This window comes from Rhea pennata, chromosome 4 (assembly GCF_028389875.1).
Source record: "Rhea pennata isolate bPtePen1 chromosome 4, bPtePen1.pri, whole genome shotgun sequence".
Classification (NCBI taxonomy): Eukaryota; Metazoa; Chordata; class Aves; order Rheiformes; family Rheidae; genus Rhea; species Rhea pennata.
Window position 1 is genome coordinate 46,322,530 of NC_084666.1, and position 24,715 is coordinate 46,347,244.

The 24,715-nt window shown below is 36.7% G+C and overlaps 1 protein-coding gene across 1 annotated transcript in view; it reads left to right on the plus strand.

Annotated features, from left to right (window-relative positions):
* DCHS2 (dachsous cadherin-related 2) overlaps positions 1 to 24,715 on the plus strand; it is a 104,742-nt gene that overhangs the window by 51,984 nt on the left and 28,043 nt on the right. The window contains exons 4-10 of the mRNA XM_062574939.1: positions 7,613 to 7,849; positions 9,147 to 10,166; positions 11,575 to 11,762; positions 12,562 to 12,661; positions 18,750 to 18,907; positions 20,065 to 20,905; positions 22,013 to 22,252. Of these exons, the coding sequence (XP_062430923.1) occupies positions 7,613 to 7,849; positions 9,147 to 10,166; positions 11,575 to 11,762; positions 12,562 to 12,661; positions 18,750 to 18,907; positions 20,065 to 20,905; positions 22,013 to 22,252 (2,784 nt within the window). The remainder of the gene's footprint in view (positions 1 to 7,612; positions 7,850 to 9,146; positions 10,167 to 11,574; positions 11,763 to 12,561; positions 12,662 to 18,749; positions 18,908 to 20,064; positions 20,906 to 22,012; positions 22,253 to 24,715) is intronic.

The window sequence follows — 24,715 nt, forward strand, 5'->3', positions numbered from 1 at the left end:
AAATGCAAGACTTGGGCAGTAAAATTCAGTCAATCAACAGATTTTTTTTTCCATACAGATTATATATATCTTTTAACTACAGAATACAAAATAAGAAATGATCAGTTATTGCTAGCATTTAACAATTTTTGTTCTTGTTTCCTCTCTCAGCTGAATGAGGTTCTAGTAGTATTGCCTTTCTGATCAGCAGCTATAGGTGGATTGGATTTGCACCTCATTTCCCCTATCTTCAGCCTGCTCTGTGTTTATTTTTCAGGAACATAACAGTCTTAGAGCCTTGTGGTTGGTTACTGTGGAAAAGTGAGGACTAACCTTCATGTTCTCAGTTTAAAGAAAAGAAGAAGCTGTGAAAGCAGCAGGTCACACAAAGAACAAATAGCCTTGGTAAAATGCCTTCACTGCTAGACTTAATGCAGTGTACATATGGCAGTGTATGTAAGTGGCATAGTAGTGTAGTTAACATAAGCAGTGTATGTAAGTAGCAGATCATTTATGAGGATTAAGATGAGCATCTGGAATGCTTTGTAATGTTCTTAATCTAAACACAGCAAATGTATCTTATAGGGCTTACATTATACTTCAGTCTCTGCTGGAAGCATGCATGTCTTTGTACAGTACCATCAAACAAATATAATCTCTGATCACCATGGCAGTAGGCTTTTTTTTAATTAGGTTGTACAATGAGCTATTTTTGGATCTGCAAACTGGCAGCCTTTGTGAAGAGGTCCTTCATTAAAAAGATATTTTTGGAAAACTTCAATAATTCCAGCAACTGAAAGTGACCTGATAGGATGGTGTGGCAATGCTGCAGCTGTGCAGGTTTGTTGTGCAAGTCTCTGCGTTTGTCTATGAAAAAACAGCAGTTCATCGTCCAGAGTTTTGCCCACCTCCTTATTGTATGCTTTGATTTTTTTTTTTGTTTGTTTTTTAAACTCAGTTCTCATGTGAAAGTGTTGCCTGATTTCTTTTTCCATACAAAGAGAATGAACATACTCTGCATTACTGTTGTATTAGATTAAAGGAAACAAAACAAGAAAGAATGAAAGGAGATCTCCGTGCAACAGCAAATTGTGCCTCTTTAGTTACACACTGCTTTACTGACAAATTAGTGGGGGGGTTTTACTGCTAGAGAAGAATTCTTTAAACATGTAATGGTACAATATAGGGAAAATTAGGTGAAAGTAATGCTTGTTTTTTCTCTGTTTAGTTTAGGTGTCCTAGACACAGGAGTCCCTGTTGCACTAACATTAGCATTGTACTAAGCAGGATCTCCAGTCTTGTCCTGTGCGGGTTATGGTAGGTTGAAATGTGAGACAGTGGATTAGCATGACAGGGAGCCATAGGAGGTTGAGTTGAGATGAATCAGGTATTTACTATGGGAGCATTAAAATAATTAATCCTTTCAAACTTGAAATAATCCCCTTATTCACTGAAACCAAAAACAGTTGCTCATCCTGCACATTTCTCTAACACACTTTGTCGTACATAAAACCGCATGTCTCTGCACTGTTAAGTTCATGTGCTAGGTTGGTCAGGACATGTTCAGAACACGTCAGTGGGTCAGCACTAACACACACAGCATTAAACAGCAGGTTCAGCTGCTGGCTTTGACGGCTCATTGGGGTGATGAACCGTACATGCCTTTTGCCATCTGCCTACTGTCTGAGCTGTGCTGGGTCATGTCAGCTGACCTGTCCTAGGATGTTTGCTGAAGAAATACTGCCATGGTTGAACGTTGTTAGGGCGTTCAGTTTCATGGTCTTGGAGAACTCTACTAGATAGTTGTTGATTTTATTCCTCTTCCTGTGTTCTAAAGTTACTTCTTTATTCCATGAACAACAAGCAAAATTTAGAAGCTATTAAAGTAAATAAGTATACATTTCTAAGTAATCCAGACTTTGTTATTGAAGTTTGGGTGTCCTGATTTATATCTTTGTTTTTGCAGTGCTTGAGTAGTGAGAAATATTGCATTTACCTACTAGTGGGTATAAACATTGTGCTGGATTTTTGCTTTGATTGTTTGAAGACCTTGTAGAAAAACAGACACATTTTCAAAGTGGTTAGCTAGAGGCATATATGGACGTTCTGTTGGCATAATTAGTACTATTTTTCCATACACAATGTGTTGTTAGTGAGTGAACCTACTTTGGTGATCTGTGCTGTTACAATGTTAAGGCTGAACACAACATCATGGAAAAGATCAGAAAATACTTTTTAAAAGAATCATTATATAGGGCCCTGGTCTTCTGCCTTTAACTTTTAAGAAATACTACTTAGCAGCAAGCTCACTGAAGGAGAGGCAACCACCTGTGGAGTAGAGTGCAGCTCAACAGAAATAAGAACATCAAAATCAAACCTGTGAGAAATTTTATGTCATTGCCATGGGTTGTCAGGTACTACAGAATTCTGTCTTTCATTTATACTTTTGCACATTATGGGCAAAAATTAGCTTCATTTTACACATAACGTTTGCCCAGAATGTGCAAATGTATAAACTACACAAGTTACTGATGTGTACAATGTTGAAAACAGGAACTTCTTGGAAGTTAGTGTCTTAGCTCATACAGCGAGTGAGGAAGAATGGAACAGGTCCAAGTCATGATTTTGCCCCTTTTTAGTACTAGCCTGTTTCCTGCAGAGGAGATAGCTACTGTATCATTCCCCTTCTATCGTTAGCCTTTCTAGAAACTGTTTTTCATAATGGAGGAATACGTTCTGTACAATAACAACCTAATTATCTTTTAAGTTCTCTGAAGTCACAAATTCCAGCCTGCAAATGACTACAGTATATTGAATCTCTGAAACAGTGTGAACAGTTTACACTGGCCAATAAACATAGTTTGTTCTGCAGTGAACTATTGTTAAATCCTAATGTGGCTGTACTGAACTAACCTGCCATGGAACAGAGTTGTTCTCAAACTAGACTCTGTAGTGGCAGTTGCTACCATGTACTTACATACTAAACAGCAATTAATTTTTATTTGTGTTTTCTACTAATTCAGATTCAGAGGTTTATGTATAGAGCCACTGAATTTTCATATACCTGCATTGTAAATTCTCTCTAGCATGTGTATATAAATCATGATATAAATTCTGAGTTGTATGGCTTTTATTTATGCAGATTGGAATCTGCAATCAATTATATCTATGCAATCTATTCAAGAAAATGGAATTGCAAAGGTGTAAATGGTGCTAGGTGATAACACTTCATCTAGAATTTACTCATATTATTGTTTGCCTGTGAGCCAGAGTTGATTTCAGCACCCTTTCCTGCAGACTGAGGAGTTAATAGAGATAAAATCCTCAAGGCAGTAATATGAACAGTACATTAAAAAGGTAGTAAAAGTTATGAAGGCAGCAGGAAGACTTTCCATATAGAGGGAGAGTTAGGCTGTAAGAAAGGTGACATTTTTTCATACAGTGACTTCTCAAAGACAAACCACAGTTCTTTCTGTGTGGTCCCCTGCTGAGAACTTTGGTCTCAGTGAAACGTTTCCTGCAGAGGAGGTAACTACTGTATCGTTCCCCTTCTATCGTTAGCCTTTCTAGAAACTGTTTTTCATAATGGAGGAATACGTTCTGTACAATAACAACCTAATTATCTTTTAAGTTCTCTGAAGTCACAAATTCCAGCCTGCAAATGACTATAATAATACCAATAATAAGCTGCTGATTTTTCTTAATTGCGGAAGAGAGAAGAAGGGAAAGTAGTGACTGGTCTTCAGTCTTTTAGTTAATAGGGCCATACCTGTTGAATTTTGCACACTGAATGTGTGACTTACAGATAGTTCTTCCCTTAGGCGTCTTTCGGTTAAGCCTGTATTTCTGTCCTTGCAATGTGGTGCTACAGAATCTCCCGCACCATAGGGCAGCAGATCAGATAGACCTGGTCAGCATGTTCTGTGACACACTGGTAGCTACGTTTGACCCAAGTGGTCAACATGATGCTTTTCCACACAAATTTTCTCACTCTTTACATACTTCTTGAAGTATCCAAAATGCAAAAGAGAGATTTTTGACCTTTTTGATAGGAAAATACCAATTAGTGAAGTAATCAAGTTAGTAAAATAGAATCTGATGGTTTAACTTCATCTGACAGTGGCAATGTTCAAAATCCATGTTTATATGTTTAACCTCTGGCAAAAAAAAAAAAAAAAAAAAAAAGAAAAGAAAAAAAAGAAAAAGAAAAAAAAAGATGAAAACCCCCTTTCCCTTGAGCTAAAGTTGCTTAGATTACCTCAGAAAAATGCCAAAAGTGTGTCACTGGCTAGACTGCTCAACCAAGTAGTATTCCAATTGTAAAACCCAGTCACCAGAAGACCAAAAGAAAGGCCAAAAGAAGGTTGATTCTTGGGAAAGCATCAGTTATTCGCATAGAAGCTGGATCAACAATGAATTCTGAATCCATCTATATCTTTGAGTTATGACTGTGGTTTGTGTGCTTTCTTTTTAGGGGGAAAAAAATCTTCCTTGATCCTGAAGATCATTTGAATGCCTTTTAAGCATGACACAACACAGTTTGTTATTACAGTGTCCTGGCCGTGTATTTGGAAAGTGTACTGCATGCACATTTGAATATTTATAAGGATTTTATGTATTTTCCGTTCTGCTTAAAATGTTTTATCAAAAATTACAGTTGTGGCTTCACCCTAAATTTTGAGAAGATACATAGTAGTTGAATCATGCACCAATTCTGCTAAGGCAGTTTGACGTAAATCTAATTTTTACTTTCTCCGACAGATAGGACCATTAAATATCCAGCCTGAGTGCCAGGCATCTTCTCTACTAAACCTGTCCTGAGAGGCAGAGAGTTATGAAGAAATCTCAAAGCTTAGAAGTTTGGTTTTACTGAACTGTTGGAAGTTTTGTGGCTTCATCAACTTCTATAAAAAGTATAGGTGCTTTTAAAAAAAAGTCTGTTGATACCTAGAAAATTGTCCCTGGTGGTTGAATCACATGAGTTTACTACAGCCTTGCTACTTACAAGCTCACTGCAATTCTGGCATTTAGTGTACTACTACTAATTCATCCATTCCTAAGAAAGATGTTCTTGCCTTTGATCATTTCTCATGTTCATTTTCATATTGAAAATCTTCCTTTGCAAGTAACTTTTTATGTATTGCAAATTCTATGACCACCAAAAGGTCTTAGAATATTGAGGGATTTTTGTCTTCATCTCAGAACAGGTGAAAGTGATTTTCTTCCTGCTCAGTAATAGAAAAGATGCTGGAAAGCATCTGACAAAAAGATGTCATCGCTACCAACACAACACTTTTCTGACTCCTGATAAAGCTGATAAAAAAGGATGTAGAGTGAAGAAGAAGGAGAGAAACATTATAGTGATACTTTGAATATAACTCAGTCAATTGCCTGTTTACGTGAAGGGAGACTCTATTCTCATGAATGGTCATATAGATGGAAATAATACAGAAAGATTTAATATAAAAAGAAGTGAGAAGATGGAAAGAGAAAAGTGAAGAGGACATGGTAAAGATTAGAGAGAGAAAAATTTGAATACTGTGTTTTGAATAGACTACAGGTATTTACCAGTTGGCATACTATACTTAACACAGAAATGTATTTTGGAGTTCTGCTGCTTTTTAGAAACAGCTCTGAAAAACATACTGCTGAGCAGATAAGAAGACCTCTCAACACAGCACAACTTATGTATCATAAAGACTTATTTTCTTATTTTCTTGTGATGATTACTTGTCACTAATATTAAATATTTGATTATTTGTGAAAGGAGCAGAATAAGGAATTTCTAGTATAGACTATCCCACAGTGGAGGAGGAAGTAGAACTTCTAAGTGTCCCCAAAAAATCTTTGGAAAATCTTTCGATTAAGTGCCTGCTAACCTGTTTTGTCAGGGCAGTGCAAAGAACAGTACATGTGATGGAGAGTCACTTATTTAAAGCTGAATTGAGATTTCTGTCTTTCCCTGAGTTTCATAGTTGTATTAACTATACTGAAAATGAGTTACTCAAGTGCGGCAAAATGTATTTAGAAGTACAGTGATGCTTACACTTAATTTATTTTTAATATTAAATCAGCTATGTCAAACAACATTAAGACGTAATTACATTTCCTTATTTAATCCGTTATGTGACTGAAAGCAGCAGGTCTCTGACTGCGTGCCTCAGGTTATAATTTAGATGCCCAGTTTATGAGGTAACAGACATACTGTGATCAACCACATTGCTCTATGATTTAGTGTGCTCCCTTGAATTGTTGCGTATTTCTGTTCACTTCATCTAGGCTGAGATTTCATAGTGCTCTGAGAGTTAATTAATTTATTTGTGGGGTTTGTGTCTTCATTTATAAATCCTAAATTGTCTCAAAAAGGACAATGGATAACAGTCTCTCATGGAACAATTGCAAGTATCAGTTTTGGACCATGATGAACATCCCGTAGAGAGCTATGGTTTGGATGTAGTTCTGATTGCTGAGACTGAAGCCTTCACTCAGACAAAGCTCTTTTTGAGGTTAAGACAAGCTTTTACCGTAGTAGAAGACAGGATAGTATCTCTATCATTTTAGTCTTTCTACTCGTACTGCCATCTTAGGTAATGATGGTTAGATGCTGATGCAGAAAAGAGTTTCTGTAGTAATGTAGAGTTTTTGAAAATTAGGTATGATCTACCTGATGCTACCAAAGACTTATTTTAGCAATCAGAAAATAATATATTTGGAGACAAACAGTCTCACTCATCAGAGATAAAGGATGAAAATATATTTGCCTTGAGGAAGGTAGATCCAAAGTGCTGTATTTCTGGACAGATTATTGCATTTTCTTTTCAAAGAATTCATTTGATATAGTTTAGAAAAATGATAATTGGTAGCAGCTTGCAAATTAAACAGACCTCAGAATTTACTAATAAAGGGTATTTTACCAAAAAGTTGTGATCAGACAGAGAGTGAATGCTTCCCAGATACCTGCCATGAGTCCTGCTGCTCTTAAGATTTCTTTTTTGGGGCTTCAACTCTATTTGTGTGAATGTTTTATTTGAGTGATTATTTCAAAAGGATGTCTCTGGAGCCTGTTAGAAATGCAGTTACCTTTACTATTTGCAAAGATAAATTAATCTGTTGTAATAAGAAAGTTATTTTTCCCCAAATCACCTCCAAATTTCTAAATATTATTACTGGTTGAATTCTGTTCTTCATAACATTGCCGAATACTCAGAACAACTCCACTAATTCAGGGAAATTTTAATAAAGTTTGATATGTCCGTAGCTGAATATGTGTTTCTAAAATCACAGTAAGGGACACTGGGTTTTGACACACAGCTTGCCATTTATCAGTGGCTTTGTGCATGGTAAAGACCACATAATTCAAGAAAATTTAGCTCTCAAAAAAGAATTAGTAGTGCTGCATATGCAATGAAGGAGGGAGAGGTAAAACATGCATGCAATCACTGTATGCTCTGCTGACACATTTTTATTTTACTTATTCATATCTCAAACTCTTCATTAGGTTTTTGTCTACACACTCTCTGGCCTTCTTTTATTATAAAGGTACATGCTGAAGCCCATTTGACAGCCTGCTAAATCTGGAAGAGTGTTATTAACTTAGTACCTCCGTTATTCTTCTATTTCTGTATACTTTCAGGAATTATTTACTTGATCTCAACTCTTAGCCACCTGGAACATTCTGCATTGTTCCTGACTGTTTCTGCACAAGATGGGGGTGGCCTGTCCTCTGCCGTTAATGCAGCTGTCACTGTAAACATCCTTCAGACCACTTTGGCACCGGCCATGTTTGAGAGATCCCGGTACACTTTTTCTGTTCCCGAAGACGTACCTGAAGGCAGCCTAGTTGGAACTGTAAAGGCCCGAGAACTTTTAAGTAAGTTTTATAGTTGGAGGTTACAGTATATTTTAATTGTGACTGTAGACTGGAAACATCTGCAGATAATCTATTTTTTTTTAACTTTAATATTGTTTTTTCAGTGTGTTGAACATCAAATAGTATTTGGTATAAGTATATACAGCAACTGCTGTAATAGCTGCTATATCAGGATTCTCTTTAGAACAAGCTTCCCAAACGGAGATTACTGGAAACCGTCTTGGTGGCCCATGGAGAACAGGGAGTGTCTTCATTTTGTTACTTCCATTTACTAATTTGCTTTGCAAGATAGTTAAGAATACCTTAAGTAGTTTCCTAATATGTGTTTTGCATACAAGCACCTGCTTATTTGCCAGATAGGTTTGTGTGACTGTGAGTGGCAAGAAGGGCAGAGCACAGTAAAAGTGTAAAGAAGAATGCGTATAACAGCATGGTTTACTCTAAAGCACTGGACACGAAGAACTGTAGGGCAATACTGATGAGCAAACGGGAAGTATTCAGCAATTTTTGAGAATTTAGATGGTGTGCTAATGCAGAAAAATGCATTCCCAAATTAAGTGGTGAAATCCAAACAGATGTTTATGGGACATTTTAAAAGCTTATTTAATCCATTTGGTTTCTTCATCACTTTGAGAAGGAAATGGGTTTAATTCTGGCAGGCCCCTTGTAGCCATAAAAGACCCTGACCTGAGAGCCATATACTTTTGGCTCTTATGCAGAACATTGGGACCGTGGGTCTAATACCAACCTCTCCATGGATCTACCTTGTTAAGCCAGAACTATGTATAATTGTGGAAAAGAATTTTAGTCAGCATTTGACATGTATAGGTTATAGCAACTGTCACACATGAATAGTAGGTTCAGTAAAATGCAGTTCTTTCAGAGAACTGCTATCTGTTTTATTCCTTGTTATAGTGAATCTCTGTGTGAAGTGAAATTATTCCCTTAAAAGTAATTTATAAGAGTGTTTTTTCTATATTTTAGATGAGAGGAAAGCAAGAGACAATGATAGTATTTTCTCCATAGAGATTTATCATACCAGTGATGAAAGTCAAATAGTGCATAAGTGGGCAAATTGTATACAGTCAGATCAAGTTTGTGCAGTATTTATTTTATTGAAAGGCTCCTGGGTTAGGAACAAGGAAGCACAAAAAGCCTAAGAAAGATAAGATAAATCTATGTAGGTTACATCTATTCAGCTGAATTTAATGGCACACATTCTTCACAGATGTTTGTACAAGCCTTCAGATTATCACTTTCGTACTTTTTAACATTTTGTTGTTGTTTCCATTTATAGATTCTTTAGAAGTGGTTTCTTACAGAATTTCTTCTGGTGATCCATATGGAAGATTCTCTATTGACCCTCAGTTCGGTATCATCCGCACCAAAAAGCAGCTCGACCATGAAACTCAATCTGTTGTGGTGCTCAGTGTTCAGTCGCAATTGGGTAACTCCTCTGTCTGCAGCAGCACCCAGGTCAACATATCTGTGATAGACATCAATGACAACCCTCCAGTATTTCTTACCAAATCTGGTAAAGTAATTATTTCACATACCCTACCTCCTGGCACAGCTGTCTACATTGCTCATGCAGAAGATAAAGACAGTGGCCTAAATGGGGAAATCAAATATAGTATTGCAAGCAATCAATCAAGTGCATTTAGCATTGATCCAAGCCTTGGAGTGGTGAACCTCACCAGGACGGTGTTTGCAGATAAGGAGCAGGAGTATACTTTACACATTGCGGCTGAAGACCATGGAAGTCCTCCTCTGAGTTCTTTGTTGAAGCTGTCAGTGATCATTGAGGCACGGAAAATGGGCCCTGCTTTGGCTTTTGAAAACTTGGTTTATCAAGTGGAAATCAGTGAAGCTTCCTCACTAGGTGCCCAAATCCTTCAAGTTCAAGCCCACTCACTAGATCCACAGCAAGTCATCTCCAAGCTAACATATTCCCTAGAGCCAAGTACAGATTCTGTTGCTTTTGGAATCAGCTCTGATACTGGTTGGATTTATCTGCGGAAACACTTGAACTATGAACGTGCACAGATACTAAGCTTTAGAGCCCTTGTCAGCACCTTAGATGACAAAAGCTCCAGGCAAAATGCAAGTACTTCGGTAATAGTTAATGTCCTGGATGAAAATGATAATTCCCCCATGTTTATATGTGAGAGCTACTTCTTCAAAATGGAGGAAAATCCAGTTCCCAGGGGTGTGGTTGGCACAGTCACAGCTGTTGATGAAGACTCAGGAAGAAATGGACAACTTTCCTATTTCCTCTTGTCTGATGGAAAATATTTCAAGATAAATTCCAACACAGGTAGTGTTTTATGATTTGTAATCTGCCTAATACTGCTTTTAGAAAGCAGTTTCCCTCTAAGGGAATGGAAGTAATGTGTAAAGTTCAGGAGCTGCTGTGAATGTCTTGGGTTGGTAAATGAATATTCTAATGCAAAGCTTCGTAATTTGGGGGATGAAATAAATCTAATGCATGTTCATGAAGAATGAACTAACCCTTAGGATTTGATTTTTCATGACTTTGTTCTAGTCACTTGCTCTTAAGTTTCAGTATTTGAATGTAGCAAACAAAAAGAAGGAGTTTTGAACAATAGTTTCAGTAGAGCATAGGAAGAACTTCTAAATGCCTGTGATCAAGTAGAATTGAAAGATACGGATCAGCCATAAACAACTTTAAAGATAACTATGATATTTGAAAGTTAGTGTTTTAAAACACATTTGTAAAAACTTGTAAAAGTTGCATCGAAACTAAGCATGTTTTCATGGCACCACAAAAGGAAATTGACTGTGACAAATTCTTCATTGTACAAAGTGTACTCCACAGTGAACCTCAAATGCCTTGAATAATAGAGACTTTATCCACACAGTATAACTATACAGAATACTACATGGGAAGTCAACTGGAGGGATATCCTGTAAGAAACACAGGCATTGTAAATAATCCAGTTTAGCAAAAGAATGTCTAAGCAGCACAGATTTGTTGTTTAAAACTCCACTGCCCAGATGTCCTGGCCTCGCTGGAGAAGAGGAGGCTTTTCTAGAATTTCTCTATGAACCTCAAAATAAAACTGTAATTTCAAAGCATGTTCTTGTTGAGTACCTTTATAAAAGTTTAAAGGCAAATAGAATATAAGGAATTGACTAAGAAGATCTTAAAATGGTACAAGGTCATCTATGTGAAAGACTGGTCAACTGCAAATCTTCAGGTATATTGAGTACAGTTAAGCAGATGGAGAGAAGATTGGATCAGATTTATACACTGGATTTACCAAAATGTGTGGTAGACATAAGGCTTCCTGATTATCATACAGACGTCATGTTGAGAATTTCCTAACCCAAGGGCATAATAAAAGCCATGTGCGAGCAATTAAAAGTCTGTGCTCGTATATTATCTATCCTGAAGTATGGTGAAGAAAAGGCCAGGTGGATTTCTTTGGAAGATCAGCATGTTGGTTTATACTGTTTTATACCTTTGCTCTGGGGCATCCAGTGCAGTAGAGAATGTAATAGAATGCTAATGTGCAAATGCAAACTTTTATTCACAAAACATTTCCGGGGAATGGAGTTCAAACTGGGATTTTAGTGTAAGTAGAGTATATCAAAAGACATGCATTATTAGTTCACATTAAATTAAACATATAATTGTGTACAGTAAGATTAATGCAAGCATAGCAATATCTCTGATTTTCTCCTTTTTCTTTGTCCATCAGGTGAAATTATAAACTGGGTTGCGTTAGACCGTGAAAAACAAACTCACCACCAGCTGACTATACTAGTGACTGATCACGGGTCACCACGACTTAACACCACAACAACTGTGTATATCTTAGTCGCTGACATCAATGATAACAAGCCTATCTTCCCACAGATTCCATCCGGGAAAGAACTGAATGTCAAGGTTTGTGCTAGCTATTTCAGTACCCTTCTGGTTTGGACTGGCTGTGCCGTCGTTCAAGACTTGTTCTGAGCACCACCTTGCGGCTAAAGCTCAAACTGTAAATCGGATTGCCATTACATATCACAGTTGTGTTTAATGGAATGCGTGTAATCTCACCGCTACTTGAACGGTATTAAAGGAAGCATATAATAACATTAAGAAATACATTTTAGTCCATGTGACCACCACATTGCCTAGAATGTGTGTGACCTATCTGAATAGTTTTTAAGATTTGATTATGAGCCTACAGGTTTTTGATGTGAAATAAATTATTTACTGAGGAATATTACTTCTAAAGCATATATATTGCTATTTTACTCTGTGTAACTGAAAAAATAGTAATACAGTAACAACATAACACAAAAATTAAGAAGAAAGATGTTTTTAAATTTAGATTCAGGTATATTTTGAGACTTTAAAAATATGTAAAATTATTAGACTTCTCATTGACTATTAATTTTAAAGAAGAAACGTATAATTCTGTTTTATGTATATAGTAGACTCTTCTCATTTCTGCCCTCTGAATATGCTGTATGAATGATTTCTGATTTAGCAATATATGCAGGCCATAATGAGATATTGTTAAAAATGTATTAATTTGACCACTTTCTGAAATACTTTGGTTTTACTTACTGTGAACATTACTGAAGTGGAAAACAGAGCTACTACTAAAGTCTTGCTTTATGGGAAGTGAATTTATTTTAAAGCTTACTGATATTGTTTTATATTTGCAAGTTATATATAAACTTCTTGATGACAGGTTTTGGAAGGGCAGCCATCAGGGACACTCATCACCACTATCTTTGCAAAAGACTTTGATTCTGGGAACAATGGTGTAGTATTGTATTCAGCAGAATCAGGTAAGAATTTAAAATGTTATTCATAAGAAAAAAATACATTGAAATAATTAGTTTTAGAGGTGCCAAGAAGACATAAAGGATTTTATTTCTGTTTTATGTCAGTTAGAATAAAGCTGCCTGTGTAAGTAGAAATCAAGACTAATATATGTCTTATTAAATGTTTGAGGAGACGTGAGCAGCTATCTTCCCCCCTTCGCCCTCTGCCCCCTCTTCTCAAGGATTCAGTTGCTTGTAGGGCCAACCAGAGGATGTCCAAACAGCATTCACACAAGATTAAGACCATGGTCTTGTACAGTACAGTTTAGTGTTTCAGTCAGTTGTTTAACATCTTAAAGGAAAGACAATCTCCCTGTTCCCATGACCAATTGAAAATTTTCCTGCTAAAAGAACAGTTCATGACAGTCTGAGACAGGGATCAGAAGGATCAGCAGATAATCTGGGCAGACAAGGAGACTTGTGGTTTCTAGGTCATGTTTCATCCTTTGTTTAGTATTGTGTTAGCTCACGTGGGGCAGCAACTTAAAAACACTTCTCTTTTTTAGTTTTCTCCATAATTTCTGTGTCTAGTAGTTCATGCCTGGGGTAGGCTTTAGGACCCAGTTTCTCTACTTTTGTCACCTATCACTTGCTACAGTTTTACGCAAGAGAACTCCATCTCTAAACAATGAGGAAAAATTCCTTCTGATTCCTTTCAGTCATTACCTATTGAAAACAGCTAGAGACATCAAGAACAAAACTGTTTCTAAAAATCTATCAGCAAGTTGTTTACATGTAGATGCTGTAACAGCTTCTATACATGCTCTGTGCTACAGGATTTATGTAATCAGTATTTTTCAAGACTGATATTTTTAACCTGGTAATTTGCACATCAAACATACTGTTTTACTGAAGTCAGGCAGAACAAAAATACATTTCAGTTTGCCTAGTACTTTCCTCAGGTGTTCTTTTCTGTGTAGGTAGAGCTCAGGTGTGTGCTCATTTGGTTTGAACTCCTTATGATTATTTGTCACTTCAGAATAAAGAACAAAACTAAATGCCCTAAAGATACATTTATGACATTTGCTCTCACTCTAAAGAGACAGAAAGCTGTAGTCTTTCCTTTGCAAGGCTGAAATTACTGAAAGATTTCTGTGGATTAATGTTACACTGTATGTATCCTTTTGACTTTCATGGGGTCATGGGGGAGCTTTAAGATCCAAATTCAGAGGGTCAGAGAACTGATCATTCTCTCTTCTACCAAAAGATCATTAAAAAAAAAAAAAAAAAAAGACATTTAATAACTCTACTGAAAATTTTGCTGTTAAAAAGTGTGTAGGTAATAAAAGTGTGTAGAGCTGTTTTGTTGCCATGCCTTTGTTGCCTTAATTTGAATACAAGTGACCACCTCTTTCAGAAAGAGTTGAACAGAGCTGTAGACTCCTGCCTTATGAATGATAACCTTTTGCAAGAAATTATACCCCCTAACAAGAAGGGAACTATATAACAGGTGGTGCTCAACCCTGTGTTTGAAGAGTGATGGCCAACCAATGTAGGAAGGTTTCTTCGTGTTTTTTTTGTCTCTCTGCCTATCTATATGCCCTTCCTTCAAACAGCAACTGGTTTTTCTTAGTGGCTCCTCTGTAGAGCTACAGAGGGGAGTAACTAAGAGTTCAGATTGTTAAAATGACTAGTGACTCAAAATATGACTGATCTTTCAAATGCTGTCTCTAGAAAGGACAAAAGGATAAAAGCAAAAATAACAGCAAAAGCTCTAAAAGAATGCTTCCAAACTCTGAACCAAATATTTTCCTTATAAACAAATCCAGAAACAGCTTAGCTTCTCTGATACTGATTTTTGTTGTTGTTGTTAGTTGGCTCACAGCCTTTAACATCTGGTCTTTTGTTTTATGGTAAAGTTCTTGCCTGGTTTATATTTAAAATAATATTTTCCAGTCTTGGGACATTGTTCGGTACTAAAATTTAAAGAAGAAATATGATCTGATTTACAGCCATATCTGTTAAACACAGACATCAGGTTAATTGGAGAAGTGCATGCAGACCTGTGCTCTTTTCAACAGTTAAGAGACTGCTGCAAGATAAAGAGCGATGAGTATCAGTGTCAGCTGTTCAACTTGTAAATTCCACAGGGACCTCAGTCACTGGGTAATTTTCAATGTTCTTGAGAGCTTAATGAGACTCCCATATTAAAAAAATAGATTATTATTCAGGTTACTAATACTACTACTAATAAATGCCCATGAATTATATAAGGGAAAAATCTGTGAAAGAACCATGAGATTTCCCAAAAGGATAAATTTTAGCCTTCAAAGTAGAAGTGTTTTCTTCTAAATTCTCCTCCCTCTCCCAAGAAAATCAAAACAAACCATCCTTTAAACATTCTCGCACATGGAGATTCACGATCATATGGTTATACCTCTGCTTTTGTATCGTCACTGAAGGAATAAGTGAAATCAGGTGTGAGTGAATCCCTCCCCATATGTATTATCTCTTAATATTGCTGGCAACGGCTAAGTGATTTACTTGTCCTTTTTTACAATTGTCAGTAGATTATACTGCAACATATATAACAAAATTTAATCTGTATTTATAGTGCATCATAAACTATTGCTTTGTGTGTTCAGATTAGCACTGGCAAAGTACAGGCTTTTACTGTTACATTTGAAATGGTTCTGTGGATTCCTTAGAACTCAATAACCAGCATGCTATGAGAAGAATAGCTTATGCTGATAAGACATCTGCATTGGCCTGGTTGCATGCCTGTCTGTGGACAAGTAAAAAGCCAGCACTTGCTCTATAGGGTGATCTGCAAGCATAATTCAAGGAGGCTTCTTAGATTTGAAGAGGGCTATGTTTCTGTAGCAGCCTTGTGGTATTCAAGCTCTTTGAGAGCCATGGCACTGTCTTCTTTCTAATAAAAAGAAACAGGTCTTCTCTCAGCGTCATCAATTGTGTTTCATCTGAAAGGAGAATGAGGTGACTAAGGCCCTAAGTATCTTGAAATGTAGATAAGATACAGTTCTTCAGGAAATTAGATAAAAATATTCAACTAATAATATCTGCCAGCTGAGGCCACTGATATTTGGGAAAAATCTAATGTTACTTTGTAGACACAAAGATTTCTAAGCTATTTCGCCTGAGTTATGGATCCCCGGAAGGCTTGAATGATTCTGCTGAGGTTCATGGCCACACTGTGTGGTGTTTCTTAGGCCATCTTCTCATCTGAAATTGCAGTTTGTGTCATTGTGTTTGAGGGCACAGAGTTGAGAAAGTGCTTGGGTTTTGGAGAACAACAGGTAGACAAAAGACTGGTGCATAGACTGGACAAGGAAGAGGCAGAAAAACTGAGTGAAACAATGTATCTGTTTATTAGGGGATGAGGGCAGTGATGTAAGCACAAGAAGGGATTTTGTCCGTTGGAATCTAGTCATCGAGAGATTTCCTTTTTGTCCGTTCCATACTTCATTTGCTCTTCTCAATTTCTTTCTTTTCCTTTTCTATTATTTTCTTCATTTTTGCTTTCATGCACAAAGCTTGGGCTCTTGAAGGCGTATGATATAAGCAGCAGTTGCCTAATCAGCTGACTCATGGAGATGAAAGCTGAGCAAATGTTTCTGGAAATGCAGGGAGCATGAGTTTTCAGAGCAGCAACTGACATGCTCTGAGTGTAAAAAATACAACCACCTTTTTTATTACTCCTCCCTTTGAACTTCCAAAAGAATGATGAGGAGGATTTGGAGTGTATTTAGAAAGTGCGCAAGTTACCGCTCGCATATACTTGCCCCTTCAATCAAAAGTATTTAAAAGTGATCTGTCTGCTCTCTTAGTAGACGCCATCTATTAAATCCACAGAGAAAAATCAGATCTATCTTTGACAGACTTTTGATATTCAGAATTGAAGAAACTGGTTTAGCTACAAAATCTAGAATGAAAGTATTCTGTTTTAACGATTTATACAAATACTGCTTTCCAAAATTATCCAACATTTTTGTTATGTTTTTCTCCAGCAAAATATGTGCAAAACTGTTTTAGGCAATATTTGGATTTAGTGCAATTGCGGTCTCTAGTGAATAACATCATTTCTTTTCTTATCAGCTCTATTTTATTCAGAAAAGTAGAGTCTAACCATTCCTTTCTCTTACCAACCAAGCTTCAACGCTTCAAAAGCTCTGTTCACTGACACCTATTTCAACTGACTGTAATACCTAATTTCTGTTATTTGAAATAAAAAGTATTGATCTTTATTGTAAGACCTAATACCTCTCCTTACTCACTACTGAAGTAAGGCTGAGTGTTTATAGCCTCTGGCTCAGATTGCAGTTACACACTTGCAGTGTTTTTATTTCCTAATTTTTTTGATTCAGTTTGGTAACTATAACTCTGTTTTAGTAGAAAACTGAAGGGAATAGTTGTCATACACATTTATTCACTGCTGATTTCTTTTTTTGTGTTAGTTCTCAGTATTTGTTATTTTAAATGTCAGTCTTAGTAGAATGTTAAAAGTAAATACAAATAATTCACCTTGTGTGTTCATGTCTCCTTTGCTGTTTTACTGAGCTGGGATTTTATGTTGTGAAACATTACGCAGAACAAAATAGGGTATCTGTGAATGTAGTGGTGCATGCTGTTGAGACCTAAGACAGAAAAGTAACCAAAAGCTATTTATGAAAACAGTAATAAAGCAGCATTAATATTTTAATACTCTTATGAAAAAAGTGCAGAATGCAGGACTGTCTTATTCAATACTTCTATCTTTAAACATTGTTTCCTTTTGTTGGCAATTTCCTTGTTATATTCCAGACTGCAAGAGTCAATCTAGAAGGGACTTAGGGCACATGAAAAACCTATAGTCACTCAAAAATAACCGAGAACAATATTGCATAAAACTCCTATGTGTTGATGGTGAAAGCCCTGTTTTCTAGCTAGCCTTCTCAATTTTTATTCAAATTCTTCAAGTGCAAGTATTTTACAGTCACAACTAAGGTAACTAGACACACTAATGAACACTTACTTGTGCAGCTAACTAATTTGCATGTGCAGATTTGGAGAACATAAACAGCTTCATGCTCACTTAGATGCCTGTGGAAATACAGCTCTTTATGGGTGTTCTGTGTACTACATCTGCGTTGAATTTATTTTTACCACAATTGCTTATTAGAATAGCAGCTGTTATGCTGCATGACTTTATTTGACCCACTAGCACACCTTATTAAAACTTAATGTGGCAAAAAGTTGTTTGCATAGTTCTTTGAGAGAAGTAGTTATGACAATTTTGATTTTCTCAGTTTCTAATAGTGTATAGCAAGTAACAGATTTTTGCCTGTTTTGCTAAAAATTGGAAAATCACAAATAATACTTACCATTCTGTAGCAGAATTTTGCTCCACAACTCTAGAATAAATGTAATAGGATATGCCTGCTAGTAGTAATTTTAATGAGTAGTAATTTTAATTTTATTAGCAATGTGACTAGTCCTTAACAAAAGATCAAAGTGTAGTTTCTAATATTCACATGTTGCTTTGGAACAAATCATCACAAGCTTTTAGCTCTCCTCCAGTTAATTTCCTGTTCAGAACAAGTGCAGGGCTCCATCACTGTAGTTACACCATCTTAGGGTAGATCAGTCTGCTTGCTGTCTCCCAGTCTGTGAGGGTGCTGAGCCAGAATAATCTAGAGTAATTTACTTGTCCCTTCATACCAGTTCAAACACTGAGACTTAATTCTCTTTCTGGCTCTGCCTGCCAGCTTTTGTTGGAGATAGAAGTCCTGGAGTGTCTGCTTTTCTCCTTATTCACAGACCACTGGTGTGAGTAACTTGGTACAAAAGTTAGCAGTTGCTTTAGTACTCTATAGCTTTTCTCTCTGCAGCTTTTTAATTCCACACTAAGCAGGTTATAATTGCTATGACTTAACGAAGGGAGAACAACAGATCCAGATGAGCCTGAGGGATCTAAATGAGTTGATTTCTTTTCCTGTTGGTCCTGGTCCTTTTTACTCATTACAGTGCATAGTTCCATATCGTGGAGGCATTTGGCAAGCTGAAGAGATGCATTTGGCATCTGTAATAAATAATATCCATTTTTTCCCCATAGAAGAGGGTATAGGATACTTCCAGATTGATACTATCAGTGGAGAGCTAAGAACAACTCGGGCTCTGTCATATGCTGAGAGATCAAACTACAGACTGGTGATCACAGCCAGGGACCAAGGGATGCCTTCACTTCAAGGACAAGCTGCTGTGTACATCCAGGTACTTGTTTATTTTGTACCAATAAAACATTATGATAGATCCTTTAAAACTTAAGCTGAAAGCAAGCTGAAGAAACAAAATGTTCAAAATTATAAGCACATCAACTCATTGTAATTTTCTTCAGTCTAGTCACTTTTTTGTTGAGTGAGAAAATCAGAGAGCAAGCTCAGTTTTGTTTTGTTTTGTTTTGAATCCACAACATTATGGGTCATATTGCAAATACACCATATTTGTGCCTCAGTAGAAGAGAGGGAAAATATCAAGATAGGCAGAATGAAAAGCATATAGAGAGAGATGCTGAAAATGGGAGAAAGAAGCTAAAACCCCAGCTTTTAGAATAGATATTGTTTCTCCACTTCATTGCTCCCTTTTCTGAATTCTCTCTCTGTAAACCAATATAAAGATAGCTCATTCCTTTATGCTAGTTTATACAGGGTTGCTATGCACGCGAGTGTGAAATCTAGTGTATGCTCTTTCAGCAGTCAGCCATCTGCTGTTCACCAAACTACAGTGGATCTGTTTTGTCAAGGCCTTCTGTGTACTCCCTTACCGCAGGTTGAGTATCATCAAAACTGCTATTTTCACATCATTCAATTTTAGGTAGCTTGAAAAAATGCTTAAATCAACATAAGGCAAATGCAGTTCGCACTGATAAAGATTCTTTCAAATTAAAACATTCATTTAGAACGTTGCAGCAATCTATAGTAAGTGAAATCCTATAAAGATTTTAACAACCCTCAACAAAATCTACTATCTATTTGTACTGGGCAAACTGCATAAGGTACCATAATTTCTGTGTCAAATCTCTCTCTGTGAGCACTGTGATACTGTTGTATGCAGAAAAAGAATTCAAGTGCTTCAGGATAGGACAGAGACAGCACTGTTTGAGACTTCTGTCTGTGGATGCCAGATTCAAACCTCATTGCTTTTTTCTGTTTCCTTTTTTATTTATTTTTTTAATGTAGGAATGAGAAAGTTATGGGATTCTTTGCTCCTTACAGAGCATGTTGATTTTGTTTACTGGCTTTGAAGCATACTTAGGGTAGTCATAGAGTCACAAATAAATAAATGATTGAATCATCTATTAAGGAAAACTACTTGCATTACAATATTCCTAATAACAATGGGAAATTATTGAGTCTCTGCTTTTGTTTCAGGTAATGCCACTTCCCAAAGGGAGATCTGTCTTCTCTCGAGATGTCAAACACTTTGTCATACCTGAAAACTTTAAACCTGCACAAGTATGGAATTCTGTAAAGCTGCCTGATAATCATCTGATAAATAATAGGAAACTGCATTTTAGTATTGCTAAAGAAGATGATGATGTTCATTTTGAAATAGATAGCTTGACAGGAGATCTTTTTCTTTCCGAGGAACTTGACTATGAAACAGCTTCTCACTTCCTTTTGCAAGTAACTGTAAAGGATTATGACAATAGTCCTCCACAGAATACCACTGTGTTCCTAAGTATTGATGTAGAAGATCAAAATGACCATTCTCCTTATTTTCAAGATGATTTCATAGTGATTGGCGTAGAGGAAAATGTACCTGTCAGCACTCTGGTGTACACATTCAATGCAAAAGATGGAGATGGCAGTTTTCTGAACAGCAAAATACAGTATTCAATGGAAACGAGCAGCTTGAGTGAAAATCCATTTCTTATTCACCCTTCGTATGGCACCTTGATCACAGCATTTCCACTAGACAGAGAGATTACGCGCTCTGTGATCCTTACAGTGTCTGCAACAGACCAGGCAATAAATCTGACTGATCGCAGACTTGATTCTCTGACTGCGAAAATTGTTGTTTTGGATATCAATGACAACAGTCCCAGTTTTACATCTTCCCCTCTTTCCTTTGCCCTGGAGAATATGGAAGTGGGCTTCCTTGTTCACCACATAGTTGCAACGGATCCAGATGAAGGAAGAAACGGACAAGTAACATATCACATTCTTTCAGGCAATGAAAACAAAACGTTTGTACTGGATAAGGTCACAGGTACTGTAACTTCTACTCTCTATAATTTCTCATACTATGCTTATTACAGCAATATCTGGCAGTGTATACAATGCAATATTGTATTGAGATACTACACTAATTTTTGTCTGTTATCCTCAAGGTTAATTACCTTGGGCAGTGTACCACGTGGCCATGGCAGTACTGCATTCAGTGTGGAAACTCAGTGAAATTAGCTCAGAAATGTCTGCATGGGTCTGTACTGTGTTGTGTAGATGTACTGGAGTGCCTTCCAGTAGTGCATTAGGTAATGTGGGAGGAAAGTGTGCACAGTGAAATACTTTGTTCTGTTTTTTGCTCAATGCTTTCTTAAAATATGTATGCACACGTATGTTCGTACATATATATGTATGTATATATGCTAGGAAGGACAAAATCATTATCAAAAGACTATTCATTACACTCTGGATACAAAATGATGTAAGGAGGATTTAGGTGTTGATTGAATTTTACTCTTCAGGCCTCTAAAATTCCTTGGTTCCTGAATCAGTTCGTGAACTATTACACCATCAGGACAAGAATGCAAAACTCACCATTGTAGCTGTAATTTTATTTGTTTTTATTTTGATTTTAATTCCATTCTATGATACAACTGTCTGTGGTTTGATCTGTAGAGCTCCTAATTGTAGAACTGATTTCCCAAAGAAGACCTATATTTTTTTCTTTAGTAACGTGGGTAAAAGTATAAAACATCATGAAAACCCCTTCATGCATATAGATACAGATTCACAGCAAGAGTAGAGTGAGGTATCTTCTACCTATATTTGACAACATTTGGCTTGGAAGAGGGTGTATTCTGTGTCATCACTCCACATTTACAAAGACCTCTATGAGAAGAATAAAATAAAAAGAAATTTCTCTTTGAACCTAAATTATATGTTTCATGAATCCCAATTTCCCATAATATCAAAATAAATATGTCTGGACCAATTAGGGAGTCAGAGGTAATGACTGACTCCAAAGTGTGGAAGCCTGGTAGCAGTGGCACAGTGTACACTGTAGAGTTACATTGTACCTGTGAATGCTGGAACACCTGGGATCCTAACCTTGAGTAGAATACTTTTTTAATGCTTCCAATTTTTATAATAGGATTACTATCTACATCCTTGCTTTTGGACCGTGAGATTCAAGAACACTATAATTTGACTATTGTGGCTCTTGATGGTGGCACCCCAGCTCTCTCTGCAACTCAGATTCTGACTGTAATTGTTCTTGATGTGAACGATGAGAGACCAGTATTTCTGAAGCAATTTTATGAAACTGCAGTCTGTGAAAACCAAGATCCAGGGGAGTTCGTTGTAAAGGTAGAAGCTGTGGATAAAGATTCAGGTAATTTCAGTCCTTTTGCTGTTGATTTCATGGTGGACATAATAGACCAATCAAATCTTGCTGCCTAATGTGCTTGCATGTACAGCCACTGTAGTTTTCCCAGGGTAACGTATGAATCCAAGTTTCAAAACATGGCTGCTGGCTTAGACTTTCAGCCTTTTTTCAAAGCTTCGAGGTATTCTGACTTGCGCACTGAGTTAGCCCTGGATGCTCAGATGATGCAGAGCAGTACAGCATACTCCAGCTTTCATGTGAAAATAGCTACAGTACTGTGGTTATCAATCAGCAAGCAATGTTCAACTCAGTTAAAGTTAATATTTTAATATGTTGTTTCTCTCAGTCAAAATATTTGTTAAAATAGTTACTAGACAGAGACCTGTGTTTTATAACAGAACTAGCAAATATGCACTAATCTTTTCTGACCGGAGAGGGGCACTGTCATCTAAGATTTTCCAGGTAGCTGAGCTGTAAAGGAATCCTAGAAGCTACTCTGGTTTTCAAATGTGGTTTTACATACATTAAAAAGTTAATGCATTGTTTTCCAAACCTATGCAAAATGGATGAAAAAGAAGCATGGTTCATATGGTCTTTTGAATCGCAGATAATGTGTAAAAATGATAGTCTTGGTTACGCAACAGAAAATTCCCTTCAGTTTTTCAGTTACCTATTTTTTTGAAATATCTAAAATACATATGATGTTACAGATAGCCTACATATTGGAGAGGATCCTACCTTCAGTAATATCAAGCACAATGTGTACAGTTGGTGTAACATGAGACAGTTATACAGAATCTCTGGTCTGCAGAAAATATAAAAACTGAAAAGAGAATTAAATATTAAAACTTGCTGTGATTGGCATAAAGTTTATCTCAGATATGTGAATGACTTTCTCTTTGCTGTGTGTTCACTTTCTGCACGTTTTTAGAATGGTGTAAGGCTGTGCTACTGAAAAAATAGATCTTGTTAGCAAAATCATTTTTGGTATCCAGTAAAATTTCCCATTTTAATGTAGAGCTCATACTGATTGCATAAGGCTGATGTGAGATACACAGCTCAACAGAGATGCTGTGTATAAGAGACATTTCCCCACAAGTAGGTAAAATATTTAGAAAATAGAAATGGGTGGGTAGCCCTATGAAAGTCTTCATAACAGCTGAGCAGTGTTACTATCTACCTCTGTACCTCTTTCAAGTATTTTCTTTCTTTTGTGGATCACACTATAAAAACAAAGGCAAAGTATTGGATGTAAAAATCTGCAAGTTGATAGAGAAAAGAAGTAGGAGTTTGCTTGAATTCCTCTCCCTCCTTTTTTCATCCCTTGTATTTATTTATTACATATCTTGTGGGAAATAAAACAGAAAGGAAATTTTAGGAGCAATTAGAAGGAGGGAGCAGGGGTGACTTGGCAGGATGGAAAAGAAGGACGTTCCAAGTGTGAGGGGCGGCACACGACTCGGGACGCAGCTCGCTGTATAGTCACTTTGGATTGGAGCAGTACTGTGGCTGATGGTTCCTTCCTTCTTCCTTTTTCTTTCTTTCTTCCCCCATTCCCCCTTAATTTTACCTACTTTTCAGTAACCACAGTCCTTCTGTTCAGGCTTTTTCTTGCATTTACATGATTTGACCTGGGGTTGTATGTATATTACAACAGTATCATTCGGCTCAAATACTGAAAGTAATGCTCGCAATGTAAGAAGTTGGAGGTTTATGCAAGTCATATTAACATAATGCTACTTGCTTTTCTTATATTTTTGGGACAGAATTTTTGAATGAAGACACTCCTGTCATGCTGTTCTTTATTTTTTACATCACAATTTTTACATTTTTTTATTTACTCTTTAAATTACACTTTGCATCTCAGTAATATTTGCATGGTCTCAGTACAGGACTTTCTTCCCTTCACTGATTTTTTTTTTCTTTGCCTTATACGTTCCTTGACTGACCACAGGGAAGAATTATTTTTACTGACAGTTGCAACCATTATCATCCTCTTGTTTTATTTATTTTTCTGCTGTGTGTATTCCCTGTGAAGGGAAGAAGGAAAGCAAGCAGTAGTAATCTATTTTGTGTTTGAACCAAGCTTTAAGGTTGCTGCCACTTTAAAAGGTCTTTCATGGAAATCACTATTAAATTTTTGGACTGCACTGTCTCTTTTTCACAGTAATATCCATGAAACATTCTGTTCCACCCACTTCCACCTGCACTTTACTACAGTTGTGCTTACTACAACTCTACCTTGGCTTACTTTCTCTCAGTCCTCCTACACCGGATGGGAGCTCCCCACCTGCCCTAAGGCCAAGATCCAACTGTGCAATGCAAGTCAATACAAGTGTGTAGTATAAGTAAATGCCAGGAACAAATATATAGGAAAAAAAAGATATGCACAAAATATTTAAGCTAGGTCAAGGATTTGGCTTGAAATGTCTCTTTGCAGAAGCTCTGAATGAACTAAACTAGCATTTG